This window comes from Dioscorea cayenensis, chromosome 20 (genome assembly GCF_009730915.1).
Source record: "Dioscorea cayenensis subsp. rotundata cultivar TDr96_F1 chromosome 20, TDr96_F1_v2_PseudoChromosome.rev07_lg8_w22 25.fasta, whole genome shotgun sequence".
Taxonomy (NCBI): domain Eukaryota; kingdom Viridiplantae; phylum Streptophyta; class Magnoliopsida; order Dioscoreales; family Dioscoreaceae; genus Dioscorea; species Dioscorea cayenensis.
Genome location: NC_052490.1, coordinates 28906551 through 28930064, shown reverse-complemented (window position 1 = coordinate 28930064; position 23514 = coordinate 28906551). Strand labels below are relative to the sequence as shown.

General features: G+C 36.7%; 1 protein-coding gene, 2 long non-coding RNA genes and 1 other non-coding gene across 6 annotated transcripts; 1 reads left to right on the top strand and 3 right to left on the bottom strand.

Moving 5' to 3' along the window:
- Positions 1–3079: 3079 nt before the first annotated feature.
- On the bottom strand, positions 3080–6233 carry LOC120251221. 3 transcript variants are annotated; one of them, XR_005533400.1, is made up of 4 exons: positions 6209–6233; positions 4512–4716; positions 3737–3905; positions 3598–3652 (listed from the first exon to the last, which is right to left on the bottom strand). It is a non-coding gene; the product is annotated as an uncharacterized LOC120251221 (long non-coding RNA). The 3 variants fall into 3 exon arrangements; XR_005533401.1 differs by lacking the exons at positions 3598–3652; positions 3737–3905 and adding an exon at positions 3080–3337; XR_005533399.1 differs by having other exon boundaries at positions 3593–3905.
- Positions 6234–14267: 8034 nt separating this feature from the next.
- Positions 14268–14379, top strand: LOC120252402. The gene has a single exon (XR_005533934.1). It is a non-coding gene; the product is annotated as a small nucleolar RNA R71 (small nucleolar RNA).
- A 3546-nt stretch (positions 14380–17925) lies between these two features.
- Positions 17926–19948, bottom strand: LOC120251399 (DNA-directed RNA polymerase III subunit 1-like). The gene is made up of 6 exons (XM_039259927.1): positions 19785–19948; positions 19572–19671; positions 18801–19001; positions 18538–18686; positions 18083–18148; positions 17926–17935 (listed from the first exon to the last, which is right to left on the bottom strand). The coding sequence occupies exons 1-6, from the start codon at positions 19946–19948 to the stop codon at positions 17926–17928; spliced, it is 690 nt and encodes a 229-aa protein (XP_039115861.1).
- A 916-nt stretch (positions 19949–20864) lies between these two features.
- LOC120251812 lies at positions 20865–22948 on the bottom strand. The gene is made up of 3 exons (XR_005533494.1): positions 22528–22948; positions 21102–21258; positions 20865–20998 (listed from the first exon to the last, which is right to left on the bottom strand). It is a non-coding gene; the product is annotated as an uncharacterized LOC120251812 (long non-coding RNA).
- Positions 22949–23514: the final 566 nt, after the last annotated feature.

The window sequence follows — 23514 nt, the reverse complement described above, 5'->3', positions numbered from 1 at the left end:
TGCCATTTTATCATAATTCTTTATTTTTTTCTATGCTCTTCTTGATGTGCTAATGGTACATCTTAATACTATATACAAGTTTTATATGATTTGCTATTCCTGCTAATGTTTTCAGGAATCCTCAAACTAAGTGGTAATAGTTAATTTTTGCAGTCACTAAAAATTATTAGTTTATGTGGATGGGAGCCTCGGCTACTTCCTTATTCTGTTGACCATGAAGATCAGTCGAGTCCTGCGAATGAAGCCCATTCATCAGGGTCTTCAGTACAGATCCCTACTGATGAAAAGATTATAATATATCCTGCAGGACATTCTGATGATGTTAAAGTGGATAAGCATATTCTACACACTCTTGATGAATATCAATATGATCCAACTTCGGTTGTATTGGACTGCAGACTTTGTGGAGCATGTGTTGGATTATGGGCTTTTGCAACCACGCCACACCCTTTGGAACTTTTCAGTATAATTGCTTCCCCAGATTCCAATGGTCAAGATGAGTTATTGGCTTCTAAGGATCTCCATAGCATTGCAGATGTTCTCAGGACTGAAAAGATGAAAACAAGCAATCCGTCCAACTTCTAATGACGGGACTAGTGGTACCGACTATAATGGTGCGACAGCCGGTGAAAAGCCTCTTAGGTTAAATTTGACAATTGCTGGTGGTCCTCCACCAACCAAGCAAAATTTTAAACCAAGAGTATCTTTTCCTATAATTAGCCGTCATTTAAGAGCTCAGTTGGGTCCAGATTTGGGTTTTAGAAATTATCATTCATCTGGTAGTTCTTGCATGAATCGCACAGAAAAGGAGTCTCTTTTCGTTCCACATGCGGGTGATCTGCCACAAAACTTATATAATCAGCCACCTAGATTACCAGGTAAGTACCCACACAGACTATAGCCAAACAATGCTCGTCTTGTATGCAAATTGCTCCATCACTTGCAATTATCTTAATAAGACCCAACAAGGTCAAATCAAGCCTAACTACCGGAAAAAACTATTGCATAATAAAAAGAAAAAAAATCAATCCATTATGTCAAATAGCAATCAGAGTGATCAAACTCAAGCTATGTGACCCAAGTTATCAAATCAAGGTTGGAGGACTCAAACAAGTGAATGCCCACAATTTAAAAACTAAACCAGAATCATAGTCAAGAGACCCAAATTATGAAACCAAAGAGTTTTGGTAAATAACAAAAAGAAGTAGAAGATTTGACATCCTATAATGAAGAAATGGAGATAGATGTCAATTCCAACGAGATTGAGGAAGAGAAAGATTAGGTGTTAGAAGCCTAGGACTATGAAAGTAGAGTGACACAGGCACCAAAGATTGGAGAGAGAAGAAAGACATTGAATCTTGGGATTACTTCTTTCTTTGCAATAGAGATATTTTACATTTTGACATTTATGAGCCAGAAGTCACGACCATACTTCCCTGTATAGATCAACCTCGAAATCATGCATGGTTTTAATTTTTAAATTGACCATTTTGAAGTTTTGACGTGCCTTTTACATTTAGTTGGCTTTGCTTAGTAGTTTTGTCGACAATCTCACTGAATATTGTTTAAGAATTCAGAAACAATATATTAAGAAGTATTATTTTTTGTCAAAATATTTGGTGTCTAGTTACAAGGCAGGCATCTTGGTGGTTGGGATGCAAACCACCTAGACACTGCCTCACCTCCGTGACAGCATTGTTTCTAATCCTAAAAGCTTGAATATTGCTTATAGTAAACCAATGATCAAATACAAACCAATATGATAGAAGGCATTGCAAATGCCAAACAATTAATAGTGAATCTACAAAAGTAATTGATTTGATGCAGAATAAGGTCCAGCACTACAGCACTACTATTTAACACGAATTTGGTTTATAAGTTCTAAGAATTCAAATCTTGTGTTTTCCTGAAATTAAATATTAAGTAGTTTGGTAATCTCAGATCTTTGCAGGCAGAATTGCTGAAAATCTAGTGGGTTGGTTTTGAATTATATTCCATCTATCAATACATTAAAAATCCAGCAAATTTCGAGTTCAGATAAGTTTTATATTGGTTATCTAGTTTATTTGTATTCAAACTTCACTTTGATAAGGTCTCAAGTCTCTATAAGAAAGAAATGGATCTTTTCTAAGAAATCAGTCCATTAATGAATGAATGAATTCATTTTTGTTAGCACAATGCTATATTTTTAGGTGTGAATGTTAAATTTTCTAGGTGTTGTTGCCTAGTTCATCCAGCAGCACAACAATTTAACTCCATTTGGAACCACTTGGTTGCATATTCAGCCATCTCATTCAATATGTGACATAATATGTTAGTTTAAATCACAGTTGGACTGCACATCCTACCACATCAGTAGATGCTACGACGCCAGGAGACCTCACTGAATATGAAATTGCCTATGTGATTAATAAAAGCACATCATGAAAAGAGCTTTGTGTCTTGGCAGCATGCATTTTAAGTCCTTAAATAAGGCATTCTATTGTACTTCTACATACATTAAAAAAATTAGATGACATAGTGAAAAAAACTTTGCTTTGTTTATAGAGCAGTTGCCAATACTTCAACTAAACTCTGCATTTCAACAGCTGCCTTAAGAGAATAGCAATCCAAAAAAATATGATGATCATCTCACTCTAGTTCCAAAGGGCCAAATTAGATAGAAAAATGGGAAAATTAAAAAAAGCTGATTATGAATTGGAAGAAATAAATCAATGTCTGGCTTGATCCCCCTTACCATTTCCTTTTATCAGCGAATTTTCACTTGTAAGTATATTGTTACAACATAAAAAATGCAAAATAATGATTATTATCAAGAAATAAAAGGTACTGATGATGACTAAATTTCATTCCAAAGGCTGCAGCCATTTTCTCTCTTGAGGAAAGACCAACTGACATTATGCATTCTGCCCCCTTCAGTCCAATTTTAACCAAAGCCTCTTCTTGCCTCTAACAGTCCTAGTAAGGCATTCCAATTAACAAGGTCACGCGTCAAAAAATCAATTCAGTCCACTTGTGTCGCTACTACACATTCCTATATGTTTCTGCCTTAGCGAAAGCCTTTTGGGCTTTTATCAAGCAACTTATCAATAACAGCTTTAAGCAGTAAGAAGCAAGCATTGTGACTATATTCATACACAGTTATGAAAAAAAATTATATGAGTAAGTTCTTTTACCTCATTTTTACTTTGCTACTTCAGATTAAGTCAGTTAAAGAGTAATCGATTCTTTCTAGCTTGCTTGTCCATGATATAGTCTTGCAACATCACCCAAACATCATCTTTAATCAACTCTCCAAGTGTCTTGTACAAGAAAATGGGATCCATCCACGGGTACACTAATTTTTTAACAACAGCTTTTGATCAGTCCTATAAGTATCTATCCAGCTTCTTGCTAGCTTAAATTTTCAGGCATATAAAAAAACAGACTTCTAGCCATTGGTACTTAAGTGAATGGAATTCACTTTAAAAGAACCAAAAGAGAGAGAGAAAGAAATCAGAGAACAGCAATGTATCATCTGTTCGACCAGTAGCAACTGCTCTCAATAACAAGTTTCTAGTAACATTAAGCTCACCTATCATCATCCCACACAAACTGCGGCAACATTTGATGATGTTTACTAAATGCCTCCCAAAGTCATCCCTTTAAATTACTAACATTTTGGCAATAAACATCAGCTAGAAACAACTTCATATTAATCTAAACATTACTGAAAATGACCAGAATAAATATTTACCAACATGATACTGCAGCTCAGCCAATATCATTAGCTCAAACTGCAAAGTTCCCACTGAAGCACCGCTGGAAGGTAGCCACATCCACTCATTAATTCCTCTTTCCAATTTCTTTAGCAACTTGCAAGCATCCTCCAAATTTCAGGTTCTTGGATGCACTAACATGGACTTCTGAGCATCAATCAAATTCTCAAACCTTATTCTCTTACTAGCAGAGTAAATGTCCCAAATATACTCAGAAGAAATTAACACGTAAACCAAATTAGAGGTCCCCAAAGCATTGCATTAAAATCCAAGCTCAACTGTGATTGCACTGATGGGACCTCCAATGAAGTAAAATGCATTGAAGTCCTCTTGTCCTCAAGTTCAGAAAAACCTACAACAATCTGAATTACCTCACATAATTTTTCCAGTGACCAATTGTTAAAAATCATCATAGTATCATTTAATTCATAAGCAGCAAAATTCCTTACCCAAATACAAACCAATATATCCTCTTGTCATCATTCCCACTAAGGAAAACAAACTATCTTCTTCAAAACATAGCTAGTTGATCATTTAGATTTGGATTTCAAGTTCATAGGAAATTTATCCAAGGAAATACTGAAAAAAATTAAGTAATGAAATCATATAAATTTCTCGTTATAAGAGGATTGGTATGTTAGCAAATAGAAGTATCATGTAAATAGCAGTGTATAAATAAAACCAGATACCATAATATAGTTCAGAAAAACCAAGAAATTCAAGGTATCCAATATAATCTAAGGTGTTCCTCACCTAGGGTAGCTTTCCCAAGTTGCCCACATATGAGTTCACTGTTCCGAAAATAGACATAGCCATCTCGTGGATACATTGTCAGGCAAACTCTATCAGGTTTACTGAAGATTTTTTCTTTGACAGTAAAATTCAAATAGACTCTTGTATTTGCATTAGGCCGTACAAGAACACTGAATAGCTGCTTTCCATTCCAAAGTTCAACAGGCTACAGAAGACCAAATATTCAACACAAGCAAAATCAAAATGGTGTCAACTAGTTATAAATATAACATGATTGGAACATCTTGTTTTTCCAATATATTAAATGAGAAACAACATAGTTGAGATGCATTATGTTCTAATTTATTCCAAAAAAAGTAGGCAAAAGAAAAATCCTACACAGTATTCACAATAAGCAAAAATGAAATGGTATAAACAAGGTATAAATGATAAATAGTATGACTAAGATGGAAATAAATGACAAACAACATGTCAAATATATTGTTAACTGTGCAGGAAAAGATAGAATCATATACTCAATATTTTTCATTTGTGGATTTTAGATCAATATAAATTACATAAAATTTAACATGTTCAAAACTAGCATTATGTTCTAGTATCTTGAATTGTGAATAAAATGCAGGGAAAAAGAAGTTGTTATGTATGCAAATAAACAATGTAATGGGAAGATCATCTCATTTGCACATTTGTTCTATTCAATTCCAAGTAAAATCCCATCCAACCCATATTTGTTTGCAAGGTACCAAATACCACCTTACAGTTTTCATTTTCTATTTCTAACCCCTCCAGCTTGCCAGCCATTCTTCTAACCTCTCACCACCTACTTTGCATCTGCCTCATCACCCCTGCCATTTTCATCTTTATATCCCCCCTCTCAATCTCTACCTTCCCCATCACCTATTCTACCTCACCAACATTTCTCAAATTAAATTTTTCACTCTCTTATGCAGAGAGCAGTACTTTCCAAAAGCTAATAGATCCTGCAGTCCATCATCGATACAGTCAACAGTATTTTCTCTAAAATAAACAGACTTTTGGCCCAAGTAACCTACCAAGTGAGTGTAAGACAGTGTAACCTACCAAGTCTATCCGTTTATCAGACCAATAATCATTCAACTATACCTCACCCTTGTTCTATCCTGGCATACTAATTCTTCCAGTTTTCCATTTTTAAGTGTTGGCCTGCATTACTACCCATACTATACCATGCCTCATTTCTATCTAATTCAATGCTACCTATTAATTTCTGTTGCTTCAGTCTATTTCATTGCTCACTAGCTCTAACTCATCATCCCTTTTCTCTTTCTACCCTACTGGCAATCATCTATCTCCCAACCCTAATGGCTTCTGTATCCCTACATCCAGCATCTTTCTTTCACTACCTCATTGACCCAGCAACCCCCTTTCCTCTCCATGTTAAAACTTCTCTAAAACTTTCACTATTTTATTACCCTTCTCTATCCATCTCAAAACTATAAATGCTTTTAAATAAGTCAGGAGCATCAAACACATAAAAAAAACAAATTGAAAACCATTTCATGCAAAGAAATAGAAAATGAAGGTAAATTTGGGCGTGAGGAAAAACCACCAAACTTTTAATATATAATATTAATTTAGCACTTTTGTGAGGCTTAAAAGCACAAATAATTGCTGGATGCAAAATAAATCAGTGTAAATGAAGGGGAACAACGTAGCACCTTGATTAAAGCTGGCGTTGGTATGAGCACAAAAGACAGAAGGTAGCACGGTCATAAAAGGTGTCCTTTCTTGTGATGAGATAAGATGTGGTCAAGAAATCTTGTGTTGAAGCCACTAGTATTTCCCCATTCTTTGGTGTACACAGATTGTTTTGCACCTGTTAAAACAGAAATCAAGTTGCGAATCAATCATCAAAAGCATCTGTGATGGCAAATATAAAATCTTGATGATTAAACATTAAATAAAGACAAAAATCCAATACCAAATTAGATAATTGGCACCAAATGACTATAAAGGCAATATTACGATTGTCTCATGGACTAAAAGAACTGGAAGAACTAAAAGATGCACTTATGAGAAATTGCACGTAGTCCCTATGTTGCACAACCGCAAGCGCACGGTTTTGCCAAGTAGTAAATAAGTATCGATCCCACGAGGATCAAGTATTGATTACCAATCTATTGCAACAAGAGATTATCTAGACAATTAAAAAGGTAGGATTTAGGAATAACAAGAAGCAGGGAATAAAACACAATCAAGGCTGAAGGAACACAGGGCTGTGGATCTTTCTTCAGATTAAAATAGACTTAGGTTTGGGAACTCACCACAAGGTATAACATGAATGATGCGCTGGATCTAAACTAGATTTGGGCATATCTCTTGAAGGGCATTAATCCTAAGCTACTTGTCACTCTCTTTCAAGAGATAACAAGTTAGGCTTGATCAAGGCTATCTCCTACTTTCGTGGTAGATAAACCCTTCTCAAAACCTGAATAAAAACAGTGATTAAGCAATGAGCCTTCAAGAACTGCCTTTCAGCAGGTTGAGGGTGATTAATGAGGTTCCAAGGCCCAGGTTATCCTTTCTGTTAACCTAGATCTCTAAGATAGAAAGCAATGCTTTCACAATCACAAGCTTTGACACAAATCAGAAATCAACTCAAGAAATCTACCATTAAGCATAAAAGATCCATACAAAATGTATCAACACATCAAACACATAACACCTCGGGCTAATCCCAAACCTAAGAAAAGTTCTACTCACACACCATCTCAGTTACAAAGAAAAAGATAGGAAGAGAAGAAAGTCTGCAGAAAGCAGCACAACAAGCTGAGAAGACTCCCTATGATGTCTACAAGGTTTGATCTTCAATTTCCAGCTCTCCTCCCTTCTTCAACTCTCTCCAGGTCTTCAGATCTTCCTTTTTCCCTTTCCAGCCGCCAGCCCTTTTCTCCCAGCCTTCCCTGTTGCCCTGAAGTCACATTCTGATCCTTTTATATCCAAAAGATGGAAGCTGGGCCCCAGCCACTTTACAGTCCACAGGTCCTTCTCGTAGTACACAGGCAGGTTGTGGATTTCCCCAGTCTCCAGTTTCAATTTCTTCTTCCTACAATTAAAACAACTAGAAAGAGTAGTTTGTACAAAAAGAAGTGGAAAATAATAATAAAGACTAGGAAAAATGCATGAATACTATCTAAATGCATGATGTTAATAATGCAATTTATATGTGCAACAAACTCCCCCAAGCCTGAATTTTGCTTGCCCTCAAGCAATGTTACATTTAAACAGCAAGACAAGGGAAGTTAACAGAATTCAAATGATGACATTATCCAGCACAAGACACAAGCATAACTGTGAATAAAGTTCATAAAGGTGATGAAGTAGTTGATTGCCATTCACAGGACAGACTGTACACAAGCATTGCAAAAGAAATTGATTCATCTCATATGCAAGTGGTCATGAATTTTAAGACAAGATATATAGATGCAATAAATCTCAGAGACCTCATGGAACTCCCATACACAATCCATAAGCCAAGTTGCTTATTAGAGGGATCAATAGGATTTCTTTAACACTTTTTCTCTTCTTTCAATTCTTTGTCCGACTAATGTAGGATGTGGTGATCTTTCTCTCTTTTTTTTTCGAAGGGTGCACATGCGGGTTAGGCACAAGAGCCACCCTTCTACTTATTACATTCCTACATAGACGCACTATTGTCTCGATAGCAAATAGCCCATGAAAACAGAGGAGTGCTGCCATAGACCACTTTTTTTTTTTTTTTTTGACTCAAAATTCAGAAAATCACCTATATCATTTCCCTTTTATTTAAGAACTCAACTTAGGCAAAGAAAGTGCTTGGGGTCACAAAATCTCAAGAAGAATCCATTGCAAATATATATACTAAATTAAAATGCAGGATCACAAACAATGAGATTAGCAGAGTTAGACTCATGCAAATGCGAGTGTGCAGTCCAATCACTATTAGATAACAACAACTATCCATGCTCTTTTTGTGTCATGCTAAACAATTCATCATAAGATGTCTGATGGCAATGGCAAAAGTCTTTTTGTTTTTGTTTTGTTGTTTTTTTTTCAATTCAAGATAAATATGCAAATGCAAGTGTGCATGAAGGGATGCATGAAAAGATTCAACTACTAAACTAACTCCCCCAAGCCTACTTTAAGCATTGTCCTCAATGTTAAGAAATTAATTAAAAGTAAGCAAAGGGGGAGTAGAGAACTGACCGGATCACTGTGGAGGAGGAAAGTGGCCCTGCGCGACTAGCCACTCGTAAACTGAATTGGTTTGCTGCTGAATTTGGTGTAAAATTGGCCGTTGTGCTTGTTGTTCAGCGGAAATGGTGTCGAGGGCAGTCATAATGTGCACGAGATTATCTGTGGGCTGTGGTGAAATGAGTGAGTGCTGGAGATGGCTGAGAAGATGAAAAGATGAATAGTTGATGGAATGGGGAAGTCATGAGGCTGTCTTGGTTGTAGGAAAAAGGCAATGTGGAGTAAAGGCAAGGACAAAAAGGTTATGGGGAAAGACATAGGTAGTGTTTAGGTCAGTCTTGGGGCGAGAGAAAAGGTAATGTGGGTGGGTGGAAAGTGGAGGGTGGACATTGGGATTGGGAGCAAAAAACTGGAAAATTTGGAGGGAAAACTGTTTCTGGACTCTCCCAGTCTTTGTACGATCCACACCTGTGTTCCCTGATGCACTCCGGTTGTGTTTCATACCAAGTAAACCTGACGAGTCTGCACTAGCTGCTGGTGGTCTAATATGTATATTTGAACATTAGATAGGCTGAGAAGAAGCTCTGAACCTGCAGAAAACATCTGAATTTGAATCAGCTAACATAATTGAAAATTTGTATACACAAACAGAGAAATAGAACAAAGACTGAAAATTTAAAAGAAGAGCAAAAACTCGTTTAAGGTCACGAGCGCGACCCCCTTTTTATTCATTTATCTAGTGATGGGAAGGGTTTGGGAGAGCATAAGTTCTCCCTTCCTCAATCTGCTCTCCAACAATGTAGTGCTTCAGCCTCTGCCCATTAACCTTAAATGTGCCTGTTGTCTCACTGTGAACTTCAACAGCGCCATATGGAAATACCTTAGTCACTCTAAAAGGTCCTGACCATCTTGACCTTAATTTCCCCGGAAAAATCTTGAGTTGTGAATTAAAAAGCAGGACCAAATCCCCTTCTTGAAATTCTCTGCGAAAAATCTGCTTGTCATGCCACAGTTTGGTTCTTTCCTTGTACATCTTTGAATTTTCATAGGCATCCAATCTTAATTCATCTAGTTCCTGTATTTGAAGCTTCCTCCTATCTCCAGCTGTCTTCATATCAAAATTAAGAGCTTTAACTGCCCAAAATGCCTTGTGTTCCAATTCAACTGGAAGATGATAGGCCTTGCCATAAATTAAATGAAATGGTGTCATGCCAATTGGGGTCTTGTAGGCTGTTCTATAAGCCCATAAGGCATCATCAAGTTTCAGTGACCAATCTTTCCTTGTTGTCGAGACTGTTTTCTCAAGTATGCTCTTGATCTCCCGATTTGAAATTTTAGCCTGCCCACTTGTTTGAGGGTGGTATGGTGTGGTGATCTTGTGTGTTACCCCATATTTTCTAAGGAGGCTTTCAAATTGTCTTTCTATAAAGTGTGATCCTCCATCACTTATGACAGCTCTAGGAATTCCGAATCTTGGAAAAATTACCCGTTTGAAGAGCTTAATTACAGTCCGAGCATCATTGTTGGGGATGGCATAGCTTCAACCCATTTGGAGACGTAATCCACAGCCACAAGAATATATCTGTTGTTGCATGAAGATGGAAACGGTCCCATGTAATCTATTCCCCAAACATCAAAGACTTCCACTTCAAGGATGTAATTAAGAGGCATTTCATGTCTTCTTGAGATGTTTCCTGTTCTTTGACAGCAAGCACAAATCTCCTCGTGTCTTTGAAAAGTGTTGGCCAATAGAACCCAGCCTGAAGTATTTTGGCTGTTGTTTTTGAAGAACTGAAATGGCCACCATAAGACGAAGAATGACAATGGAACAAGATGTTTTCTGCTTCATCTTCGGGGATACATCTTCGAAGTATTCCATCAGCACATCGTTTGTAAAGAAGTGGTTCATCCCAAAAATAATGTCTCAAATCTGAAAAGAACTTTTTCCTTTGTTGGAACTTCAGATTAGGTGGCAGAATTCCACAAGCCAGGTAGTTTACAAAATCTGCGTACCATGGGGCTTTAATTGTGGAGATCCTCAGCAACTGTTCATCAGGAAACGCATCATTGATAGCCTGCTCATTCTCTCCATTCTTGTTCACATCCTGATGTAACCTTGAGAGGTGGTCAGCTACCACATTTTCTGCACCTTTTTTATCACGAATCTCTAGATTGAATTCTTGAAGAAGGAGAACCCATCTAATTAGTCTTGGCTTTGCATCTTTCTTGCTTAGGAGATATTTGATCGCAGCATGATATGTGTATACTATCACTTTGGAGCCAACGAGATAGGACCTGAATTTGTCAAAAGCAAACACAACCGCCAAGAGTTCCTTTTCTGTTGTGGCATAATTGACTTGCGCTTCATCTAAAGCCTTGCTTGCATAATAGATTGCGTTCAATTTCTTTTCTTTCCGCTGCCCAAGCACAACCCCTACTGCGTAGTCACTTGCGTCGCACATGATTTCAAAGGGTAACTCCTAATCGGGTGGCTGAATTATTGGTGTAGTAGTTAATGCCTTTTTCAACCTGCAAAATGCATCCAAACAGTTATTATCAAAATCGAAAGGAACATCATTAGCCAACAAATTAGTTAAGGGTTTTGCAATTTTGGAGAAATCCTTTATAAAGCGTCGATAGAATCCTGCATGTCCTAGAAAACTACAGACTGCTTTAATTGTGGTCGGTGGCTGCATTCTCTCTATGACTTCCACCTTGGCTTTGTCAACTTCAATGCCGCGTTCAGACACCACATGCCCTAGCACAATGCCATCATGTACCATGAAATGGCACTTCTCCCAATTGAGGATGAGGTTCATCTCTTGGCACCTGTATAACACCTTAGACAAGTTAGCTAAGCATTCATCAAAGGTTGTGCCATACACTGAAAAGTCATCCATAAAGATCTCCATGATGTTTTCAATAAAGTCTGAAAAAATGGCTGTCATGCAACGTTGAAAAGTGGCGGGAGCATTACAAAGACCAAATGGCATCCTCCTATAGGCAAAAGTGACGTAGGGGCAAGTGAATGTGGTCTTGTGCTGGTCACTAGGATGGATAGGAATTTGGTAAAAACCTGAAAATCCATCTAAGTAACAGAAATGAGAGTGTTTAGCCAACCTTTCTAGCATTTGATCTATAAAAGGGAGTGGGTAGTGGTCTTTCCTTGTTGCCTTATGTAATTTCCTATAGTCAATACACATCCTCCAGCCCATTACCGTTCTAGTTGGGATTAATTCATCATTTTCATTTTTCACAACGGTCATACCTCCTCTTTTGGGAACTACTTGCACAGGGCTGACCCACTCACTATCGGAAATTCGGTAAATCACACTGGCATCAAGCAATTTGAGCACTTCTTTCCTAACAACTTCCTTCATATTGGGGTTTAATCTTCTTTGGTGCTCAATGGAAGGTTTGTAATCAGGTTCAAGTAGAATTCTGTGCATGCAAACTGAAGGTTGTATTCCTTTCAAATCATCTATGGTGTATCCTATGGCCCTTTGGTGTAATCTGAGCTCATGGAGAAGTTTTTAAGATTCCATCATGCTTAGATCAGCATTAATAATCACAGGACATGTAGAATTGGGTCCAAGGAATTCATACCTGAGAGTGGATGGGAGAGGTTTTAGTTCTACCTTGGGAACTTTACAGTCTTCTGGGTTGTGTATTGTGGAAACTGGTTCCAGAATTCCAGTTCCAGCTTGCTGGTTCTACAGGAATTTCTTGGACTGCAACAGCTGGGCACAATCTTCGCTCTCAACATCTTCATTGTCTTCCAGCTTCTCTTGTACCAAGCATAACTGGGCGGGGTCTTTGGAAATGTGTTTTGGCAGCTCCTCTTTGAGAGCTCGTTCAAGTAGATCAATACTACAACATGAGCTTTCAACAAAAGAGTGTTTAACAGAGTTAGCCAAATCAAATTCAACTTTTTCTTCACTAACAGTTAAGGAAAGCTTGCCATTTTTAACATCAATAAGTGCCCCTGCAGTTGCCAAAAAAGGTCTTCCAAGAATGATTGGAATTTGAGTGTCTTCCTCCATTTCTAATACTACAAAATTAGCGGGTACAAAGAACTTACCGACTTTGATTGGGATGTCTTCAAGAATACCTATAGGATGTTTGATAGATCGGTCCGTGAGTTGCAAGGAAATGGTTGTTGGCTTCAACTCTCCCATGTCTAGTTTCTTGCACACCGACAAAGGCATCAAGCTTACACTTACACCAAGATTACATAGAGCCTTCTCAAAAGTTGCTGTCCCAATCTCACATGGAATCGAGAAGCTACCCGGATCTTTAAGTTTTGGAGGCAATTTATTTTGAATTAGGGCGCTGCACTCTTCTGTTAGTGCCACTATTTCATACTCCTCTAATCTTCTTTTCTTAGACAAAATATCCTTCAAAAACTTCGCATATGATGGCATTTGTTACAAAGCTTCTGTGAAAGGAACGTTGATGTATAACTTCTTAAGAACTTCAAAAAACTTTCCAAATTGCTTGTCCAACTTGGCCTTGGCTAGTCTTTGTGGAAATGGCACTGGTGGCACGTAAGGTTTTGGGGGTGTGTATCTTGGTGCCTCATCAACTTTCTCTGTATCTCCACTATTTTCTTCAGCCATTTGCTGTTGTGTATCATTTTTTTTAGCTGGATTCACCCCAATGTTTTCATTTTCAGCTTGTTTTGACTTGGGATCTTCCAATTGTTTTCCACTCCTTAGAGTTATAGCTTTGCAATGCTCACTTGGATTAATTTCTGGTTTTCCTGGAAACATCCCTGGGGGTCTGGATGAAGAACTAGCTTGTTGAGCAATCTGATTTTCCAGCATTTTGTTATGGGTAACCAAGGAATCAATCTTAGAAGTAAGCTGCCGAATTGCTTCATTCATGACTTGACCTTGTTGCTTGAACTCTTCATTTTGCTTGGCTTGTGTTGCAACAAAGTTCTCTAGCAAAGCCTCCAAATTTGATTTCTGCACAGGTTGTGGATTGGAAATTCTCTGCTGGAATCCTGGTGGCTGTCTAGGAACATTAGAGCTGAAATTTTGCTCAAAATGAGGTTGATTGTTCTTGTAAGAAAAATTAGGATGATTTCGCCAACCAGGGTTGTAAGTGTTAGAGAATGGATCATTGACAGGTCTCTGACTGAAGTTGTTTAGATAATTCATTTGCTCCATGGATGGTTCTGAAGATGGGGCTGCGATCAACTGACAGTTTGTAGCTAAGTGTCCTATAGAACCACAGATTTCACATGTGACATTGGCGATAGTTGGAGCATTTGCATTTAGTTTGTCAATTTTTTGAGTTAGAGCATCCACCTTGGCTGCAATTAGGTTTAAGGCCTCCATCTCATGTCTTCCTGCAGGTTTTGGAGTTGTGTTTCTTTCACTTGCCCATTGGCAGTGGTTGAGAGCCATGTCTTCAATCAAATTATAAGCGTCATCCACTTTTTTGTTCATCAAAGCTCCTCCTGATGCAGCATCAACTGAAATGCGAGAGTTATAGTTTAATCCACTGTAGAATGTTTGAACAACCAGCCATTTCTCCAAGCCATGGTGTGGGCATAGTCTTATAAGTTCCTTGAATCTGTCCCAAGCCTCATACAACGATTCACCATCTTTTTGATAAAAACCAGTGATCTGGTTCCGCAATTGAGCTGTTTTGCTGGGCGGGAAATACTTAGAAAGGAAAATTTTGAGCAATTGATCCCATGTTTTGATAGAGCCTTCAAGTAATGAGTGTAACCAAGCTCGAGCCTTGTCCCATAATGAGAAAGGAAAAAGTCTAAGTCTAACTGTATCTTGTGGGACTCCATTGAGCTTAACAGTGTCGCAGTATTCAAGAAAAACAGAGAGATGCAGGTGTGGATCTTCCACTAGTCCCTATGTTGCACAACCGCAAGCGCACGGTTTTGCCAAGTAGTAAATAAGTATCGATCCCACGAGGATCAAGTATTTATTACCAATCTATTGCAACAAGAGATTATCTAGACAATTAAAAAGGTAGGATTTAGGAATAACAAGAAGCAGGGAATAAAACACAATCAAGGCTGAAGGAACACAGGGCTGTGGATTTTTCTTCAAATTAAAATAGACTTAGGTTTGGGAACTCACCACAAGGTATAACATGAATGATGCACTGGATCTAAACTAGATTTGGGCAGATCTCTTGAAGGGCATTAATCCTAAGCTACTTGTCACTCTCTTTCAAGAGATAACAAGTTAGGCTTGATCAAGGCTATCTCCTACTTTCGTGGTAGATAAACCCTTCTTAAAACCTGAATAAAAACAGTGATTGAGCAATGAGCCTTCAAGAACTGCCTTTCAGCAGGTTAAGGGTGATTAATGAGGTTCCAATACCCAGGTTATCCTTTCTGTTAACCTAGATCTCTAAGATAGAAAGCAATGCTTTCACAATCACAAGCTTTGACACAAATCAGAAATCAACTCAAGAAATCTACCATTAAGCATAAAAGATCCATACAAAATGTATCAACACATCAAACACATAACACCTCGGGCTAATCCCAAACCTAAGAAACGTTTTACTCACACACCATCTCAGTTACAAAGAAAAAGATAGGAAGAGAAGAAAGTCTGCAGAAAGCAGCACAACAAGCTGAGAAGACTCCCTATGATGTCTACAAGGTTTGATCTTCAATTTCCAGCTCTCCTCCCTTCTTCAACTCTCTCCAGGTCTTCAAATCTTCCTTTTTCCCTTTCCAGCCGCCAGCCCTTTTCTCCCAGCCTTCCCTGTTGCCCTGAAGTCACATTCTGATCCTTTTATATCCAAAAGATGGAAGCTGGGCCCCAGCCACTTTACAGTCCACAAGTCCTTCTCGTAGTACACAGGCAGGTTGTGGATTTCCCCAGTCTCCAGTTTCAATTTCTGCTTCCTACAATTAAAACAACTAGAAAGAGTAGTTTGTACAAAAAGAAGTGGAAAATAATAATAAAGACTAGGAAAAATGCATGAATACTATCTAAATGCATGATGTTAATAATGCAATTTATATGTGCAACACCCTACTTGCTGATTCCTTATGTATGAGATTTGCATGCAGATTATTCATATTCACTTTTTCACTTTTCATGCTTTCTGGCCAAGTTTTCAATCAGTGTGCATATATTCTTTGAATTGCTATGTTCCTGTCAAAGGATTCAGGTTAGCTACAAGGCAAACTTTTACGCATTTCAAACTTAAACACTTATTTAAATGTTACAAGCTTGATCCCAACTTATTAAGCCAGCTGACGCTCAAGCTAGACAAATTTCAAATTAATTAATAAATGACCAGCTCAAGGCGAAGCTTGAAGCAAGGCACTTTGAGAGATTTAAATAGAGATCAACCATATTTAAGAAACAAAATGATGACCAGGTTGCACATAGTTATGTCATTATGCAGCATCATCTAAATAATGTAAAAATAAAATGATATGTAATACATGCATTATGCATCTTGAAAAATTATCTAAAAATTAAAAGACCAATCAAGGCAAACTCACATGAGTTGGACCCTACCCAATATCCTCTCAAGGTAGAGCTCATGCTTGACTAGGCTACACCAGTTTAGCACATTTCATGAAAAATCCAATCATGCTCCAAATGCTTGCAAATGTAAATTTTTCATATTTGCAACATTCAATATACCCAACTTATGCAAGACATTAAATAATATTAGTCATCCAAAGTATAACTAATCATGATCAACCATTATCCCTCTTCATCATACTACTTTTGTCTCCCTTTATCAATAAATCTGAAGACACCAGCATGATTTGAAATTAACTTCTTCTATTCAAATGAAAAAAATATTTTCATCACTACTTAAGGATAATATGTTAATTATAAGAACTTAATACTTTCTAATTGAACCAAGGGGAAAGCTATCAATCATAAGATTCTAGCTGGTTAAATGGCTGAGCAAAGAAATCCCAAAAATTTGTATAATTAAAAAATTATGTTATGGAAGAATTGAGTAGTAAGTAAAACATAAAATCTTAAAAAAAAAAAAAATCACACATCAAATATTGAGTTTTTGATCCTCTATCATTCAGAAGTCGTCTTTATTTTTGGAGCTCTTTTATAGCCATAAGCCAACACATCACTAAATATAACTTTCCATGTAATCCTAACCAAGGTGGAATGCTTCCCAAGCATGAGGTAATTGATATTCAGAAAGGAAAACTAGAAACTTCCAAATCCCAGGACTAGAGACAGCTAAAGCATTTTCACAACCAATTCAACAACCGTTAAATTAGTTCTAGTGCAATTGACAACAAAAGTATGACATTTAATAAAATAACATCTAAATTCATGATAGAAAGATCCACAAAAGTAAAATACATAGAAATGGAAAAAGTAAAAGATACCTAAACAAACTATAAATGATATGACCATACATAATGTATCTAGCAACAATATAACTCATTGTAGTAATTATAAAAATATAAATACTCTATTTGACAAACATAAATATACCAAAATTATTATCTAGTCTAGCTCCTGATAACTGCATTATGGGTCATTTGATCTAGAAACCAGCAAAGCACCTGTTGAAGCTAGTAGTACTTCTGCTTCTTTCGTCTCCAGAAAAAATTGTGATTACATTTAAAATATTAAATCCTAACTTCAACATTATGTTATGATTTTATTACATCATCCTTATTTCTGCCTCTTGGAAATATATGTAAGATTGAAATTCAAAAAAAAATAAAGAAAGAAAGAAAAAACCAATGAACGAGAAGATATTCTTCAACAAACTACTAGAAAAGATTAAGTTGTCCTTTGAAACATAAAACCTACTTGAATATTCTCAAATTAAATGGCATTCCCACAGGTTACATTGTAGTAACAAAATACAATTTCCCCTTTTCATGTAGCATAGTTTAATCCAAATCACAATTGCCACACACTCATTTCTACAGGGTTCCCTGGTGAGAATTGCACGCAATTCACCCTAGCTAGACAACTTCAATTATCTCATATGTCTTTATTGTACAATACCAAAAGATGCAATAGTTGGGATGAGAAGCTTTCAAAATTGAAACAAATCTGATATAGAAAAAAATATACCCCCATAAGCATGAGAGCTTCTGTACGAGCTTCTTCTGTTTGAGGAACATGTAAATTCATCTCATCACCATCAAAATCAGCATTATATGGATTACAAACAGACTCGTTGAACCTCAATGTCCTCCATGGCATTATCCTTGCCTACATGAACACAAATAAGTATGACGAAAACTAAATAGAACAGCAGTTATGTAATAAAGAACAAGTATAACCCTGTGAGCCATAATTGGCATTCGATGTAAGCTTGGTTGTCTGTTAAATAGAACCACATCTCCATCTTCCAGACACCTTTCCACGATATAGCCATATTTCAGTTCAGCAGCAACATTTTTCTTCTCACCATACTTCAAGTGCCTGAACGATAATTATTTAAAACCGTTGAGCTTTACTATCCATCACATTTTATAAGGAAAATTATTTAACAGTTCCAGCAGAATATTTTCTTTCTCATTCCATTGGATCAATTTTATTTCAAATAACCCCATCCATTTCAAATTCACTAACTTTATCATCCATTGGCCCTTGCAATTACAAAAGTTAAAAGGAAGAACAAATACTGATGCAATATAAAATAGAAGCAAAAGTATTAAAAAATGGTTTCAAAAGTAATAAAAAAAAAAGGAATAAATTGGGCAAAGGACCAATTGATAACACAACAAATTGAAGGGAACAATAAGGAAAATAATACCCACAAGGATGTTCAGATAATTTTCTACTTATAAGATTTGTGCATAAGCACTTACAGCCTTGTACCATCCAGAAGCACAACAAAATTGGCACCTGGATATTTGAATGGACCATTCCGAACACACTGTCTTAGTTTCTCTATGTTGTGACAAGAAACTCTTTCTGGGAAGGTTAGCACCTTGGCTACTAATATAGGAATTGCAACCTAGAAACAATAAAATAAATCACAGATATCATAAATACATATGTAGGATTGGGAAAAAGAAAAAGCCAATATATGCCATAGAAACTGAAAAGTTAAACTGGTTACAAGACAAACCTCTGTGATTTTCAAATTTGGATCAGGAGAAATGACCGTCCGTGCAGTATATTCAACACGCTTCCCCGATAAGTTGCCACGAAAACGTCCTTGCTTTCCTTTAAGCCGTTGTATAAGACCACGATGCTTTGACTCAGTAAGAGAAGGTGCTTCACTATTAATATATTCAACAACCTGAGTTTGAAGGTGAGCCCAGATTTCCTACAAAATAAACAGTCCAAATAATAAATTTATTCAATTCACAGATGATAGAAGGCCTTGATGGTACCGGATGCAATCTGCAGTAGAACACTTTGCAATACCAATAACTTAAATTTGATGACTAAGCATGGCATCAAATACTCAATAGATGCATGATACACATCCATGGCACACACATTCAAGCTCAATACTCATAAATAAATAAATGAATGTGTGAGCATGTGTATTAAAAAGAGCTGCTAAAGGCTAGAATATAGTATACATGCCGCCATTTATGAATTTACATCAGAGAAATTCTGAGTTGATGAATGATATCTATATCAAATACTCTATCTCCAATGAGTCTAAGCGAGTATTGCTGAAATCAAGACAAATGGTTTAGGAATATCTTCCCCTATTAGCTTCTAAATTTGTGCATGGTGTACTTCATCAAAGGTGACAATTCCACATGCGGTTTCATAAGAATATATATATAGTTCAAATATTCTTGAAAAGCTTAGCAAGACAGCTAGAAGCAACAGTCCAAAAAAAATGCTAGAAAAAAATAAAAAACATCAAAATGAATCTCACCCAACATTTGAATAAATAGCCAGAACCTTCAAGTTCCTCCCGAAGAAAAGAATTTGTGTTAATTATAAGCCTCAAAATGCTAGTAAGGCTGTCCTCATTGCTGCAAGTGAAACAATAATTATGTGTTAAAAATTAATATAGTCGGCAAAGATTACTTATCATAACCCTTTGACTTATGGTAGCTCAATAGACAACATTTTGAACACAACTAACCTTGATCTTCCAAAATCAACAAAAGCAGAAGGGCATATAGCTAAAGGTGGTATCGCTATGTCTGTCACAATAAGCTTTTCTGGCCTATCATAAAGATTTAACAATTCACAATCATGTAGAACACAAGAAGCAATAATATCAAGAGAACAAGCAAACATGTGCATTGTAAAATGAAGTTCATGTTAAAAAGGAAAATTAACAGAATAATGAACCCGTAGGTTATTAACTCCTAGAAAAGCATCAGCCTCATCAAGCATCTTTTTGAAAAGCGAGAAAACCGTAAGAGGAGTAAGAACATGAAGCACTTGGGAAGACTGATTTCCTCTTAGATGTGATAATGCAGCATGGCACTCATCTGAACCTTTATCAAGCATTTTACCAAAATCTTGCACAATAGCCAATGGACCTGTAGCTTTCTTCACCACACCTGCAATTGAAGATCACATTAGGCACGAAATGGGCGCAAGCAACTCTCACAGCAAAGAAGACTCTTCTAACCCATATGAGACCAAATAATGATCCTACAAGTACTTGCAATCTTACAATTTTTTGCCTCTGAGCAAGACCAAGAAATGGTTACAAATTCCATTTGCTCAAAGGAATTAAAATATTAAGAAGTAAAATCAATCCAAAGCTACAACAAAAGTCAAGTGAGAATATAATTCTTTTCCAAAGTGCTTAACTGCTGGCAGAAGACTAACGGAATGATTATGAAGCTACACAACCAAAAATTAGTATATCCCAAAATAAATACAAAGTTTCTTTTTCATTAGCCTACCTTCTCTAACTATACCCTTCCAACTTTTCTATTTTCACTAATGTTGTTCTAATTTTCAGTGATTTAATAAGCATCTCATCAATTATCTAAGGATGACATACAAATATCTGATTCAAACCAAAGACTCACATGTCAAACAAACATAACATTATAAATAAACCCAAAAAGATACAGTTTTCATCTCAAATTAGTATTATAATCCTATCAATCCCCATCATTCATCAATATTTTGCCACTCATGCAAGTGAGAACAAAAAATCAAACAAAATAGAAAGAGAAAACAATAACAATAAACACAGGATGTACCATCCGAGCATCAAGAATGCCATGATCAACAGGTTTAGCACTCTCATTGTAGAGCTTGTTGTTCCAGACCTGGACCTCTGCCAACTTCCGTATCTCATCGCCAGAAAACATGCTGAAACGAAGGCTTTTTCTGCAAAAGAGAATCAAAGCAAACAGAGAAAAATTAGAAGAACAGATGCACTAAAATAGATCGAACAAGATGGAGACCGATCATGTAGCTTGGACAAACTCACATTCGCCGAGGCCCGACATCCTCGATGAAGGGTTCCTTGGTACATCGCAGCTTCTCCTCGCGACGCACCATCCCCATGGCAATCGCGGCCAATGGCGATCGCCGGGAAGGGAAAACCGAATTTGGGAATTGGGGTTTTAGGGGGATTTATGAAGCCCCTAAAATAAAATAAAAAGAAAAAAGAAAAATGCTATGATGAGAAGAAGTGAGAAAGAGTGTTGGTGAGTGGCGCGAGCATGAGAAGAAATGAGGGAACCGGAGAAGATGAAGAACATGAGAGACCGTGGAGAATGGAGATGAGAAGAAATGAAAGAGAGAGTGTTATAATCAAATCAATGTCAAAGTTTCTCATACATTCACCCCAATCAGATTTTCACATTTGCAAATGCCAAAATTGTGTAATAATTTTAGACATGACTGGCAAACACATCAATTAATGCATTCCATATCCACTCTGCTTTAATATTATCACTGTCTTTTTATATTATCTAATGTCAAATTTTGATCTAAAATCAGCTAGCAACAATGGTCTAAGAGCAACCATCAATAAAATAATACTAGGATGTTCTATTAACCTATCATTAAGGCATCCATGTGATCTTCGCATTCAAAACTTAATTATTTATGTGATCTTCACCTAAACATCTCTACACATCCACTCATGAAAATAAAGCCAATTCATCTATCTCAAATGCACAACCAAAACTCATGAGCCAAATTACAAACAAGAAATTTTGAGGAAAAAAACCAAATCATGCCATAAAATTATGCCTTCAACGCCTCCATACATCACTTCATGAATTAAAAACAAATCTCAAATACACAATCAAATCTCATACTCCAAATTAAAAACAAAAACTTTACCAAAAATGAATCAAATGAAATCATACAACAAACACAGTAAACCAGAAATCAAAACATGCAAAATCCAACAAAAAGCCTCACAATATGTAAATATATAAATAATATGATCAGATGGTGTTAAATCCAACAAAAAACAGAAAAAAAAGAAAGAGAGATTTCACAATCAAAACACACAAAATAAACATAAAAAGGGATTAGATCGATCAAATTACATCAAATAAACAAGCAAAAAGAGAGAATATGGAAAGCCCTCACGGATTATTATGCAATGCTAACCCTCATTCATAACAAATATCAAAAACAATAGAAAAAAAAAACTAAAATTCAGAAATCAAAACACAAAATCTATCAAAGATCAGATGTCGCAAAAGAACAGCAACAAGTGATCAAATTAGATCAAATTAAATGATCAAACAACCAAAAAAGAGAAAATTGGTAAAGGCCTCACAATGCTCTTCGTCGATGGTGATCTGGGAACTCGGATGAGCCAACGAGAAAGCAGTAAAGAGAGAAAAACCTCCGATTTTTCTTCAAGAAATTTTAAAGAAGAAGAAGAAGAGCACCTTGCCGGAGGGAAGATCCAGCCATTGCCGTACGTGAGATCCACCTGCTGTCGGACAGAAGATCTAGACTCTATCAGAGGGGAGATCGAGCAGCTGTGGGAGGAGAAATCTGTGTGCTACCGGAGAGCAGATCTAGGTGCTGCCGAAGAGGAGATCCGGCCGCTGCGGGAGGGAAGATCCAACCGCTGCCGGAGGAGAGGTTTAGTCACTTCCGGAGGAGAGATCCAGTCGCTGCAAAAGAATTCCGACCAAGAAGAGCAGCGTTCGGCCTCGCGAAGGGGAGATGGGGAGATGGCCCGATGATTCACTTCAGTGGACTTCAAAAGAAAATTTGGAAGTGGGTGGAGGTGAGCTTTTATATATGGGAGTTTTAACTAAAATCCACTCCAGAGGAAAAGAATATCAGAAGTGGGGAAGTCCACTGACCTCCCACTTTCCTTCACTTACGGTTAAATGAACGCCACTGATTTTTTTTCTTTTTTATTTTTTAAGTCCCGAGAGAGACAGAAGGGTTGTTTGGATATTTTCATTTCTTTGGTAAGCGGCGTAAGCACCGAGAGAGGAGTGGTGAGAGTTTTTTTAATATTTTATTTTATTTCAAATATTGTATATAAATCTAAAACTTATATTAAATTTAATTGTATTTTAAATATTTTTAAAATCAAAGAAAATATATAAAATAAATATTTTAAATATCATGTTTAATTAATTGTGTTTAATTATTAAAATATAAGTTATATTATTTTTTATATTATTAATTATTATAATATATTTTTTAAATATTTTATTATTGATCCCGATTTAACCCCGGTCTGATCCGGTGGAACCCATCAACCCCTGACCCCTAGATTTGGCCGGGTCTGACTATCTTGGTTATAAGGGGCCGTTTGGTATGGGGGAAAGTAACAACTTTCCCTGGAAAGTTGAGGTTGTGAAAAGCTTTCATATGTTAGGTTGAAAAAAAGACCATGTAAAGTAATGGTCAAA

What these genes read in the sequence shown, in the direction of transcription:
- LOC120251399 (XM_039259927.1), bottom strand. Translation starts at nt 19,948, where the DNA reads ATGCACATGTTTGCTTGTTCTCTTGATATTATTGCTTCTTGTGTTCTA. An exon ending in GTTGATTTTGGAAGATCAAG is followed by an intron (nt 19,672 to 19,784) that starts GTTAGTTGTGTT and finishes TTTCACTTGCAG; the next exon opens with CAATGAGGACAGCCTTACTA. An exon ending in GCTATTTATTCAAATGTTGG is followed by an intron (nt 19,002 to 19,571) that starts GTGAGATTCATT and finishes TTTATTTTGTAG; the next exon opens with GAAATCTGGGCTCACCTTCA.